The 14,409-nt window shown below is 36.9% G+C and overlaps 1 protein-coding gene across 6 annotated transcripts in view; it reads left to right on the top strand.

The window, feature by feature from the left end:
- FILIP1 (filamin A interacting protein 1) overlaps positions 1 to 4,691 on the top strand; it is a 311,264-nt gene extending 306,573 nt beyond the window's left edge. For 5 of the 6 annotated variants that reach the window (XM_005552528.5, XM_015449172.4, XM_015449174.4 and 2 more), the window contains one exon: positions 3,427 to 4,310. Coding sequence is in view for 4 of the 6 variants with exons in the window: in XM_015449172.4 (XP_015304658.2) it covers positions 3,427 to 3,467 (41 nt within the window). In the remaining 2 variants the exon portion in view is untranslated. Of the gene's footprint in view, positions 1 to 3,426 lie in introns of all 6 variants that reach the window. The other variant, XM_074037618.1, reaches the window with a different exon arrangement.
- Positions 4,692 to 14,409: the final 9,718 nt, after the last annotated feature.

Genomic DNA, 14,409 nt, shown 5'->3' on the forward strand with positions numbered 1-14,409 from the left:
TATAAAAAGACAGGAAGAGACTTGGGAAATCAAGTGTCTCTTTTTTTTACATAAAGAATGGCATTAATCCCCAAAGCACTAATTTTTAAAAATGTATTTAATTTTTTTTTTTGCTGGCAACATGGACTGCATGTACCTCAGACAATTTTACTGTATAATGAGTTACTTCAAAATGTAATGGCTGAAAGCAATATTTTTTTTTGAGACTGAGTCTCGCTCTGTCCCCTAGGCTGGAGTGCAGTGGTGCCATCTCGGCTCACTGCAACTTCTGCCTCCTGGATTCAAGCTGTTCTCCCGCCTCAGCCTCCAGAGTAACTGGGATTACAGGTGCATGCCACCGTGCCCAACTAATTTCTTGTATTTTTAGTAGAGATGGGGTTTCACCATGTTGGCCAGACTGGTCTTGAACTCCTGACCTCAAGTGATCCACCTGCTTCATCATCCCAAAGTGCTGGGATTACAGGCGTGAGCCACCAAGCCCGGCTTTAAAGCAACATTTTAAAAATTTCTCACAATTTTGTGTATTGGCTGGGTGATTCTTATTTGAGTAAGTTCAGTTGAGACTTGGGGAAAACATAGCTAATAAGCAACTATAGATTTAGTAAATCTGTTTAATAAGTTTCAATTAATACAGCCAATATCATATAGATTTTATTTCACTATCTCTAGAAATAAAATGAAGTATATCTCCATATAAACAACATAATTTGGGGCTTAATTGTATTCGTTTAAATAAAGTTTATGTACATAAATATTAAATACCACCTTTTATTAAAGTACAATTTATATAAGATAAACTCTTATTTAGCATTATCAAATATTTCTGAGACATTTGATTTAATAACACAATCTGATTAATAGCATTAGCATACATAGCATGCAAGGATTATGAGTTTGCTAATTTAAATACAGTAATTAAATGTTTTGGTCCACCAAGACATTGTTTCTTCTGTGTACGGACCCTTATTACTATGATGGAGATTTCGAAACGCTAGGATTAAGACAAGGCAACTAGCCGGGCACGGTGGCTCACGCCTGTAATCCCAGCACTTTGGGAGGCCGAGGCGGGCGGATCACAAGGTCAGGAGATCGAGACCACGGTGAAACCCCGTCTCTACTAAAAATACAAAAAATTAGCCGGGCGCGGTGGCGGGCGCCTGTAGTCCCAGCTACTCAGGAGGCTGAGGCAGGAGAATGGCGTGAACCTGGGAGGCGGAGCTTGCAGTGAGCCGAGATCGCGCCACTGCACTCCAGCCTGGGCGACAGAGGAGACTCCGTCTCAAAAAAAAAAAAAAAAAAAAGACAAGGCAACTAAGTTGTGCAAAATGCTAGGATTAAGACAAGACAACTCTAAATTGCCTTAATCCTAGTATTTTGTAAATTTCCACTGCTGCACACTGAAGGAGAAAGAAGGTATTGTAGTAATACAAAATGTTAACCCTTAAAGGGATTTTTGAGATGCTCTCTAATTCCCTTATTTTGTACCGTGAAAGCAAAGGCAAAAGATTTCTGAATTACATCCACAATAAGAACAATTCTGATTTCACTCTTTATCTATGCTTTCTTAAGGGAAGGAAATTGGAGATACTTTAATTTTACCAGGGAGATTTGAGACCTGGGTCTTTTTACTATTTGGAATCTACTGCAGAACTTTTTTTTTTTTTTTTTTTTTTTTTTTAAAGTAGTGAGAAACATCATTTTTATTTTGGATGCTAATTTTTAACTACATGTTATTTAATTAGTATTTAAATTTTTTTGCCTGAAGATTTTGATATGTTTTTAGGCATTTAAAGAGGTTGAAGCTGGAACATTTTTTCAATGAAAAAAATGAGACGGTTTATTAGGGCTTCTGGCATAGTACAATATAGTATATATGTCTTAAGAGCTTCAGAAAACCTTCATAGCTAAATATTCTTAGGTATATAAGACATTCTATATTTCATCTTACTTGGCTTTCTTATCTACCTCAAATTCAAGCCAAAAGGCTGAGGGACAAAATGGAAATAGCTCCACCTATTGGTCATCATGAGGTAAAGTTAACGACACCAAATTAAGAAAACATTTTCTTTTTGGCAGATAATCATGCACTGTGTGTAATTACTATGAACCTGTAAGTCTATGGCATAATATGATTTAATTAATGCTTACTTATATACTAACTACATAAGTAAAAATAAAACTTAAATACTAGATACTTGAGATTAATGTGAAAATAATAGGTAGAAATTTCTTCATGTTATTGATAAACCCTGACATAAGTTTCTGTACTCACAACATATACCATATGTTGACAAGGAGGTATTAACAGTAAAATTTTCAGGTGAAGAAACTATTTGAGGTTTGAAAATTTTCTTTCCTCTGCTGTGTATAATCTCAGTGATGTTGGGAATCTGTCTCATTTGGTCATACATGTAGTTCCATGCCTACCTAGCACTGTATACAGCCTAAAAAAATGAATGAAGTGAGTCATACTGATACATGTTCATGAAGGCATAAAGGTTACTATAAAAGAAAAACCAGCTGAATATAAATATTAATTATCCATAATGTGCTGGACTATTGTAATTACTATCTCAATCTAGTTTAAATTTATTTTTATAAGAATAAATTTATATTTTAAAACATATAGGGGGGGCGAGGCAGGCAGATCACGAAGTCAGGAGATTAAGACCATCCTGACTAACACGGTGAAACCCCGTCTCTACTCTAATACAAAAAATTAGCTGGGCATGGTAGCGGACGCCTGTAGTCCCAGCTACTCGGGAGGCTGAGGCAGGAGAATGGTGTGAACCTGGGAGGCAGAGCTTGCAGCGAACCGAGACTGCGCCACTGCACTCCAGCCTGGGTGACAGAGCGAGACTCAATCTCAAAAATAATAATAATAATAATAATAATAATAAACATATAGTTATGCAAAAAAGAAGCAGTCAGAGACAAAAGTAAGTCACCTATATTTATTGACTTCTTAGAAATAATATCTCCTTATTAAAACTCTAATCCACACACACACACACACACACACACACACACACACACAAAGAAATTGAAGGGCTATAAACATTGTTAAGAACAGAAAGTTTGGCTGGAAGATTAGTTACTTCTAGGAAATAGTCTGGTTTCTCATTATGGGGTTTGTATATAGTAATTACTATCTTTGTTTTCAGTTCTTACCTTGATTAAAACTGATCTACTATTGTCAGAACATTAGACGTAGTTTCTAAAGGGCTTTAAGAAATTTCGAGGTAAAGTACATATGCCAATATAAAGACATTGCCCAAGAACAGTAATGCAGGAGCGTCTATTAGCCTCATGTACCAGTTTTTGTTGGTTTTGTTATTTAACATTTATGATCTTTTAGTGAAATGATATAGCTTGATTCTCAGTTTCAGTTTAATTGAAAATGCCATGTCTTTTTTCTCTTTATAGAAAGCATCATCATTCACCAGTTACGAATGAACTCCAGATGAAATGGTAAACCAAGCACATACTGGGTGTGTGTATGACCTCTGAATCCCTATTGAATGGACAGCCCTCATTCATGACTAAGGTCCTCCATGCTACTGATCACTACTGGAAATATTTTACTACTTCCAGTGATTTTTTTTTTTAAGGATATAATGTGAAAGCTGAAAATGGCCTTGCTGATAGTATGAAAATATGTAGCAAGAAAGCAATTCAATCTATGTGCCAAAAGAAATTTCTTTTTGCAAAGCTTTCAGGTCTATGGGCACATGATGTATAACTTATTTTTTATAATACATTTTGTAATGTAATTTTTTTCCTAAAGTGTTTCCCTTTTTCATAGTCTCTGGCACATATATCTACAGAATACACTGTCAGTTCTTCAAAGTGTTGGTATTGTTGCATTCAAAATAGTAACCTATAATTATTTTCTTTTTATCAATTTGTTAATTCTGAAAAAAAGAAAGTACAACTATATTTCCTGAGGTAAATTCAAGAGGTAAAACTTAGAAGCAGGAGATTCTGGAAGAGGTTTTACTATTGCTTGTACAATGCTATGGTTCTGATCATGGTTCAATACTAACAAATAATGCTCTGACTTAAAAGCTTAATTTTAAATACTAAAAATCAGTTTCTATAGTTGCTCTTTCTGGTGTTCTGGGCCAAAAACCTTGGATGAATTGATTTTTATATAGAACAAATTCATAAAAGGAGATGTACCAGTTTAACCAGTGAGGGTAATAAGAACAGCTTCGACTGACAGTTCAATTACACTTCTGATTGAATTATTTACTTGTATGTATACGACTTATAATAAGGACTGTGAAATAAAGCTAGTTCTCACAATCTAATCCAACCAAAACTTGAATATAAAAACAGACCTAAAATGTCAGTATCTTTTTAAAAAATAAGACTGGGCATGGTGGGTCATGCCTGTAATCCCAGCACTTTGGGAGGCCAAGGCGGGAGAATCACTTAAGCCCAGGAGTTCAGGATCAGCCTGGGCAACACAGTGAGAGTTACTTAAAAAAAAAAAAAAAAAAAAGGTAGCTGGGCCTGGTTGCTCCTGCCTGTAGTCCTAGCTATTTGGGAGGCTGAGGTGGGAGGATCACTTGAGCCCAGGAGATGGAAGCTGCAGTGAGCCATGATTGTGTCACTGCACTCCAGCCTGGGTGGCAGAGTGAGACTCTCAAAACAAAGACAAACCCATACACACACACACACAAAAACCCCAAAATCCAGAAAGAAAAAGTAGTACAAGAAATCTCAGGATCGATAACTTTTTTCCCCTTGATTCTGAAAGACTTTCATAACTACAGGTAGGTTAGAGAATATATTCTTTTTTTTTTTTTTTTTTTTGAGACGGAGTCTCCTCTGTCGCCCAGGCTGGAGTGCAGTGGCCGGATCTCAGCTCACTGCAAGCTCCGCCTCCCGGGTTCCGGCCATTCTCCTGCCTCAGCCTCCCGAGTAGCTGGGACTACAGGCGCCTGCCACCTCGCCCGGCTAGTTTTTTGTATTTTTTAGTAGAGACGGGGTTTCACCGTATTAGCCAGGATGGTCTCGATCTCCTGATCTCGTGATCCGCCCGTCTCGGCCTCCCAAAGTGCTGGGATTACAGGCTTGAGCCACCGCGCCCGGCCAATGAGAATATATTCTTTGAAGATAAAAAGCACAACATGCATTACTGAAATCTCAATGTCAGAGCTACTGTTGAATTTAGGTTTATGTGAAAATGTGCATCTAAAGTCCCAACTTGAAACCCTGGTAATATACTTTTTTTTTTTTAAAAAAGACTGTTAATATGGACATGTTTTTATTAAGGTCTTTAAAGATAACTTTAAAGATAAATTAGAGTTGACACATCAGTTTCTGAATGTGGAAATCATTTATCATGTAACTTTACTGAAATTAAAGACAGCATGCTTCCGAGTGTCACAAGGATAACTAAAAGCCACACAAGGAGGACTGCTGGCCCATTTCTCTAGTCCACAGGTTGTGCTCAGCTTCAGAAGCCCACACACGGGCATCCAAACTGAGTCTCTGGAATAGAAAAATTAATGCTGGATTTCCTCCCCTATCTAACCCTGGAAGGTTTTAAGGTACACCTTGGGAAATTGGCAAATCATTTTCAACATGTAAATTATATGACATGTTAAAATTATGTTTAATTTTTAAAAGTAAAAGAAATGTTACAGTAGGCTTGCCCTAGCTTGAATGATTGTGAAAACATCACATAATCTTCCAGAATTTTGGTTACTAAGAAAACTGGAGTGTGTATGTGTGAAGATTTTTAGAATTGTTACTGGGTTTTGTTTTCTGAAAATGTTGACTGTAATGACATTTTCAATTAGAAAAGTGTTTTAGTTAGACTGTTATATTTTTTGACTCACAGTTAAGTATCCTATTTGCCAATGTTTGTACCTCTGATGGCAAAATTATTCTGATATATTAGATTTGTATTTGAAGCAAATAACTTTCTCAACTTGTGGGAATTTTATTATACTAATAGTGAAAATGTTAGAGGATAAGATTTTAAATACTTCTTGATTTAAATTAAAATACTATAAGAAATGTATGTATATTTGGATTTGAAGGGTTTTTTCCTCCCTGGATTTATAATGAACTTGGAACTTACAAGAACAATGAGGATGATGGTGCAATTAGAGTCATTTAGATAGATGCTGAGCTTTTTCTGTCCATGCTATGATTAAGTCCTCTGTTTAAACCCAAAAGCAATCTGGGCGACACACAAATAAAATTAATTAGATTAATTTTGAAATAAGAGAATATGCAAAATTAACAACAACAAAAAAACCCAGAAAACACTGATCATCTCCTTATCTAATGAATAAGAAAATAAGATCATAAATAGTCACATCTCAACATGCATATCCATTTGAAAAAACTGCCCTCACATGCAATCCTGGCACAATCCTAGGCTCATACAATTTCTCTATCTTTCCTTGTAAATAAGTCTCCAATCATCAATCTAAATGAGAATCATTTTTAATGAAATAATTGTAACTGTTTTCTGAAATATAATCATAATCAGTGTTTCTAGTTCAAGAAGTAATCCGTAATTTTACCCTTTTCTTTCTGATAAGAGAGTGTTTCATGAGGATATCTTTGGTAGAGAGCTTTTCTCAAGTAATTTATAAAATATTCGAGTTTGGTGAAGATAGTAGATAAATACACCAGCTGTCAGATGCCTATGATTTTCACAAAATGTGAAGAATTCATTGTATCTTAGGATGACCATAAAAAAATTTATGGTGTGTAATCTCTAAGCATTAATAGAGACAATAACACTACTTCAGTAATACACAGCTACTAAAAATCAGTGGCAGAGCAAGAAAAAATGGTGTATCAGGCAATGTAAAGTTTTTGCCTTTTCTCCTAATGCTGTGGTTGAGTTTTCCTGGAAATGAATTAAAAAAAAAAAAAAAAAAAAAAAAAAGCAAAAGTAGGGTGTGTTCACGAATCTGATAAGCAACAAGTCTAAAAATAGCAAAAGTGCAAAATGGTAGTTAAAAAAACACAACTGGCACCTGAGGCATATTTCCTCTTCTTTATCTCCAGTGCTATGCCTCTGCTAAAAATATGAATCACAAAGCAAAGCAAAAAAAGAAAAAAATTGTTGTAATACAATAAAAATCACTATAATAAAAGTTTATAAAAATTGAGAGTTTTTTGGAATTGACTTTGGCCTAGTGACCATTAGTATTTTTTTCTTAATTTTTCAGCATTTATTCCATAATAATGTGATAACAACTGTGTGTGTTACCTAGGGAAAATGCTGTAGATCCATACATTTGAACAGAAATGTTTAAAGATGCCATAACATGATACATTTATTTTCTGGTGTCCTTTTTTGTTTATATTATTTAGGGAAATTTTACCTTACCATCATAGATTTTGTTATTTTAATAATGAAGAACTATATTTATTTAATCTAGATTTTGTTTTAAAATTATCAACTGTTTGCTTCTACAAATAAGGGGTTTATAATGTGGCCTGATATTCTTAGAATTCTTTTAGGTCTAAGGGTTTTCAAAAGCAAAAGTACACTGAAAACTTTAAGAAATACATTCTATTTTTGCACCATTAAAAATTTTGTTTCCTTTAAGTTTTATCAAGTACATGAGTTTATTTTTCATTGAATCCAAGTGAATTTATGGATATATACTTATCTTTTATATGAATGTAATAGCTTGCTTTCAGTTCCTCACAGGTCATTGAAATTATTTAACCAATGAAAACATTCTCTGTTACTTCCAAAGTCAATTATGTTTATCAAAATCTCACTAGTGTGAGAAAAATAACAAGTGTAATATTAAAGCATTGTGCAATATCTTGAGTTGGAACATAATATTCAGAAAATTAAAATCATTTAAAATGAGTACGCAACCTTCTTTTTATTTAAGATCATTTGCTCTAAAACAGTTTTCATCTCTGTATTTCATATTTTCTTAAAAATATGGTTTCTTTCACTATGGATAAGCAGATGTGGTATAGCAGGGCTGCCAGGATGAGGGATGCTCTTCCTCTGGATTATACCACGGTTTGATTCTTTAGTAAGATGAACACTTCAAGACACCAAGAAATGGAAACTGGTTAAAGGGTTTCCCTCCCTGCTTTATTCCCACAAACTGCATTGTCAATCAACATTCAGATGTTACTCCTCAGCTGCTGCTGTCAATCTAAAGGTAGATCACTCAGTAGAGCAAAGGCTCCTGAGGCTTCGCCTGCAGTCCACAGTCCAGTATCTACAGAGGCAGTTGGGTCATGGTTTTTGCAAAGTGGGATATGGGTGAGAGTGGGGTTGTGTTCTGACCTCCTTTATTTTTATCAGCCTGTGCCAGAAATAGTGATCTATAGCTACATCCAATCCTAACTTATCTTTGCCTTATTTGAAACAAGGGAATGGGTTTCTCTTATTAAATAATAAAAACATTAGTTTATTAATTCCTGCTGGGAAGTAGCCTTTTCCTATCCTTCCTTCAACTGCCCTGTCTCCCTTTCCCTGTTATTCAAGGACCTTTTCCATGACCACAGCCGCATTCTTTTTTGGCCGTTCTGGTTTTCAGTGCACAGTTCTTTTTTCTCCTTGATAGCAAGGCAGGTTTAGTCAAAATAACAGGGTGTTTTGTAGGCACCTAATGACTGACTCCTAACCCCAGAGAATTGCTCCTTTGGGAGCAATACCTCAGTCAGGGTATTCTGTGCCAAATCTGCCTCACCAAATTATTCTGGCTGCTGATGCTTTCCTTGCAGAAATTTCTGTGCCCATGGAAGGTTTCAGAGGCAGATCATCTGGATTACATAAGAAAAGACCTTCAGTAATCACTGATTCTAAGGGAAGGTATGCCTTTGAAAAGACAAGAGTTTTATCAGGCCTCAAGATGGTTTATACTGCTTTATTGAGAGAAATGCGCTCATTTTTGCTTCACAAAGGGGCATGTATTGGTGCCCACGTGGAGCATTGACATAAGCAGGTGGTGGGACACCAAACAGATTATCTCCCAGAAATGGAGGGCACCAGAGATGTCTGTTTGCATGGTCACCATAATCTGCTGAGATCCTGCTTCAGGAAAAGAACATGATCACCTAGAGTACACAGTGTTGCTTAGTATTTATAGTACATGTAATATTAGCATAAGGCTCTCTTTTCTCTATTCTCCTACGTGGAGAACCACAATGTAACTCTGACCTTATTTCCAATTTCCTCACAGTTTTTGACATTGTAAGGGGGACAACATGTGGTACCTCCTCAATGCTCCTATAACCCCTTGAACACACATCTTGTGTGGCACTGACTTCATTATATAATATTTCAGTTGTCAGCAAGTTGTCTCTCCCACTAAAATGTGGGTTCATTCAGAGTAGGTCAGGTCAGTTCAACAAGATTTATCAAGTACCTTTTACGGCCTAGGCACTTTGCCAGGTGTTGGAGATATAGAAATGCATAAAAACAGTCTCTGACCTTGAGGAACTCATTTATATCTAGTAACAAAGACAGATGTAAACAGATATTTTTCAATACTACACAGTAAGTGCAAGGACAGACGTCATATATACATTACCTTGAGCTCTGAAAGCAGCTCTTAACTCCATCAAAGGGGTCAAAGAAGTATTCCTCAAATTGGCTACTGACCTGAATCTTGAAGGATGAGTGGGGATTAGCTAGCAAAGCAGTTTCACTGGAGGTGAGGTATGAAGTCAGGGAGCAGTGGGTTGCTGAGTGACTGGGTTAAGGAAGCAAAGACACCGAGTGCAGATTTCTCCTCCCAGAAGATTCAGTGACAATACAAATGATGTTGTGAAACAGTCTGTTGAACCTATCTTGTGCCTCATGGTGTGCTGGTCAGAGGGAAACCCTTGGTCTTTGCCTTTGTTGTCACAAATATTCAGTGCTATTGACAAAATATCCTGCCTGCCTGCCTGCCTGCCTTTGTTGTCATAAATATTTAGTGCTGACAAAATATCCTTTCCCCTTCCTTCCTCCCTCCCTCCTTTTTTTTGAGTGCAGGCTGGAGTGGAGTGGCGCGATCTCGGCTCACTGCAACCTCCGTCTCCTGGGTTCAAGCGATTCTCCTGCCTCAGCTTCCTGAGTAGCTGGGACTACAGGTGCCCGCCACCACACCTGGCTAATTTTTTTGTATTTTTAGTAGAGACGGGGTTTCACCATTTTGGCCAGGATGGTCTCGATCTCCTGACCTCGTGATCTGCCTGCCTCAGCCTCCCAAAATGTTGGGATGGATTACTGGCGTGAGCCACCAGGCCTGGCCCAATGTTTGATTTCTGAGGCTCAACAAAAGCCGACTTTCACATTTAAGTCCATTTTGTGAAGATACTTCATGAATATGTTGGACTTATTTTAATGACTCAAGTGACTCAAGTGTTTAAAAAAAAAAATCATGATGAAATGAAATCCCTCTCACGCTGGCTTTCTAAAACTTGGAAAAATAGAAAAGTATAAATTTAAATCAAGTCTAAAAATGATCCAAACATATAATTATAAAGAATTAACGTTTTTAGGCTGGGTGTGGTGGCTCACGCCTGTAATTCCAGCACTTTGGAAGGCTGAGGTAGGCGGATCACCTGAGGTCAGGGGTTCAAGAGCAGCCTGGACAACATAGAGAAACCCCGTCTCTACTAAAAATACAAAAATTAGCTGGGCATGGTAGTGGGCACCTGTAATCCCAGCTACTCGGGAGGCTGAGGCAGGAGAATTGCTTGAACCCAGGAGGCGGAGGTAGCAATGAGCCGAGATCGTGCCATTGTACTCCAACCTGGGTGACAGAGCAAGACTCTGTCTCAAAAAAAAAAAAAAAAGAATTAACATTTTAAAAATATCTACTTTGCTGTATCTCTTGACGATTCTCTTGGCGTAAACTAAGCCTCTTTCCTCCTCTGTTCCCCTTTTTAAAGAAATTAACTGCTATACATGTAACAGATATCAGTTGGCTGTTAACCTAGAGATGGCAACATCATATTTGAAAAAAAGACCTTATCTATAATTGATGGCACCTAATGAAAAAATAGGTGCCATGGGGATGTAATCAACTGAGAGATTCTATGCAGTGGAAGTCATGAAGTCTGAAGTCTTGTGAGAATTACATTCTTTAATTTAAAGTATGTAATCGGCTGGGCACGCCTGTAATCCCAGCACTTTGGGAAGCCAAGGCGGGTAGAGCGCCTGAGCTCAGGAGTTCGAGACCAGCTTGGGCAACATGGCAAAACCATGTCTCTACCAAAAATACAAAAAATTAGTTGGCTGTGGTGCCACACACCTGTGGTCCCAGGTACTTGGCGGGCTGAGGTTGGAGAATCGCTTGAGCCTGGGAGGTGGAGGTTGCAGTGAGCCACTGCAGTCCCACCTGGGTGATAGAGTAAGACAGTGCCTCAAGAAAACAAAAAACCAAAATCAAAAAGTATGGAATTATGAGAAATGAAGCCTTATTTCCATCCAAAACAAAGTTATTAGGCTGTCTACTAAAGTATTTTGGTGTAATTGCTCTTTCCTCTAATGACACTCACCGTTAAAATATCTCGTTTGACTGTATTTCTGATTACTGACTGGCTATTCAAGAACTTGCAAAATTTTCTATCACAACACCAATGACCTCAGGCTAATCAGTCAATCTCTCAGTGTGAGAACAAAGGGAGTTTCTTAAATATCTAACTGAAAGTATTCCATAAGTACACTACATAAAAATCAGGAAAAGGTCAATTTTAAAAAGTAATTTTTAAAACCCAGTTTGAATCAATATCTGATGCAATAAATACAGGAAATGAAGTTTATTATACAATTTCTACATTACTCTTTCTCCTAAAAGTCCTCTGAGATAATTAAAAATGAACATTTTGCAGTTCCACGAAGCTGCCATGGTCAACTGAAAAGGAAAAGATATTTTTGTTGTTGTTGTTCCTGCAAAAATATGACCCAGCCACTGAAAATAATTCAAACCATTTTCAGTCACTAAGAACTTTCTCTGAAACTCATGATGGTAAAAACTATGACACATTTCTCGGCCCTCTTCAACTTTTTAAAATATCCTTGTTACAGATGTGAATGAAATGGTTGAATATGGTTAGAAGCTAGAGAGCTACAGTAGCACCAAACATAAAAGGAACCCAACAATCATATTTGTGTGGCAAATCTACTTTGGTTAGGCAGTGAAAAGACCAGCTGCAGTTTCCTCTTCCTTGTTCCCAGAGATACCCAATAGTTACTCTTCTGTATTTTTTTCTTAGATGTTTCTGGTTACTGAATTCAGTGGCACAACACAGCAATTGAACTAAAAAATGAAAATTGTATAAAACTTCCCATCCAAAGGCTAAATATATCCACCTTTTCAGATTGTTGGGCTTGCATCTGTTCTATCATTTTGGATTCACTTTTGTATTGGGGCTCGTGCATTGACTGCATACTTAGAATGTTAATCTGATAGCATTAGTAAATGTCATTTAGCCATACAAATTCCACTTTTACCAAGAATCAGCACATGAACAATCATTTGAACAATGTAAGTGTAATCTAAATGTATCAACATACATACACACAAACACACACCAGTCGCTCCTAGCAATCAGTTTGAAAATGTGTAAATGGTAAACCATTGTGAGAACTATTCTCTTCTGTTGCCCTAGAAATGCTGAATGATGCTTTTTGAAAATTCCTACTTCAGCAGATTAAATGAAAAACCACCTAGTAAGGACTATCATAAAATAATGTGACCAAGAAAATCACAAAATTGTGAGTCCCCTGAGATAATAATGTAGAGCTGAAAAAAATGTTTCAGCTGGGTAAAGATGCATATTGTGGTGGCAGAATACAGTAGTAGAAAATGAAATGGAGGGATATCAAGACATCTGGAAAAGCAATTTCATCCATCTGGACCTCATCTGAAAATGTTAAGTTTTAGAGAAGAATCTCAGGAGGTTTCAGTTCTATAAATGTTTCAGTCAAAATGGAATTTCTAATAAAAAAAGAGACAAGGGATTAACTCATTTTCCTATGAACAAACAAAAATAAAGAAAAAGGAAGCAGATAAATACATCACAATCACTCAGCTCACTAGAACAAAACCAAAAAATGAAGGTAAAATGACCATTTATACAGAGTGCTGGAATAGCAAAATATTAAAAAATGATCAAATTTAGTGGGCATGATGATATAGGCAGAAATGGGGAGGAAAAACCTGCCTTATATGTACTTTTGCAATATGCCCATATTTTGGCATACATTTTTACTAACAGAACTTAGCAAAATAAAAGGATTCCATGACTTCTCCATTAACTGTGATAGATTGTTTCCTATTTGAGCCTGGGGTTGAAGGTAAACTTAACAGATCAAAACAAAATATAGACCTAAGTATGTCAGCAGTGCTAAGAATTTGAGCATGAATGTCATGTAAGAGCAAACCCAAGCAAGTCGGTTATTAGAGGGCAACAAGTATTGTATCACTCTAAACTCTGCCTAGTAAGTATGTGATTGGCTCACATTTTTTAGACTTGTGGTCATTTTGAAAAAAATTTAACTGTAAATTTTTTTTTTTTTTTTGAGATGGAGTTTCACTCTTGTTGACCAGGCTGGAGTGCAACGGGGGATCTCGGGCTCACTGCAACCTTCGCCTCCCGGGTTCAAGTGATTCTCCTGCCTCAGCCTCCCGAGTAGCTGGGATTACAGGCCCGGCCACCACACTCGGCTAATTTTGTATTTTTAGTAAAGACGGGCTTTCATCATGTTGGCCAGGCTAGTCTCGAACTCCTGACCTCAGGTGATCCACCCGCCTCGGCCTTCCAAAGTGTTGGGATTACAGGCGTGACCCACGGTGCCCGGCCTAACTGTAAATTATGAGGACCAAGCACTCCTTATTTTCTCTTTCCTCAGTTTAACTTATTTAAGGCATTACTGCAGACTAAGCCTAAAAGTAATTTATTTTCAAATGATGCGACTTACTCTCTGGCCTAGACTTCAAAGATGTCAGTATAATGTGGATTGTATATAATTGTTTAAATTTTACAAATAACATACGCCTATTATAGAAATTTTGGAAAATACAGAAAAGTGCAAAGAAACAGGAAAAAAAAAATTCCTCCATCCGGTCAACAGAGTTACCATTATTCACTTTTTAGTTCCGCTCTATATTATACTTCTACAGTCGCTACACTACTCTAATATCCTGACTTAGTCACCTTTTACATCACGAGTATTTCCTTGGGTCATTAAATATCTGGCACTTTTAAAGTGTTTACGGGGTATCTTATTTTGTAGTAATGCTATATGTCCTGGTTTTTACAACAGTAAGAGAAAAAGCTACAGCCTATTACAAAACACTTCCTATATCAATGCGCAAAAGAGAAAGGTGGACATAGAAAAGGGGAAAAGTAACGTGAGAATCAGCAATAGAGAAAAAATAAGTGAGAATCGCTTAATTAGAG

The sequence above is a fragment of the Macaca fascicularis genome, chromosome 4 (assembly GCF_037993035.2).
Source record: "Macaca fascicularis isolate 582-1 chromosome 4, T2T-MFA8v1.1".
Classification (NCBI taxonomy): Eukaryota; Metazoa; Chordata; class Mammalia; order Primates; family Cercopithecidae; genus Macaca; species Macaca fascicularis.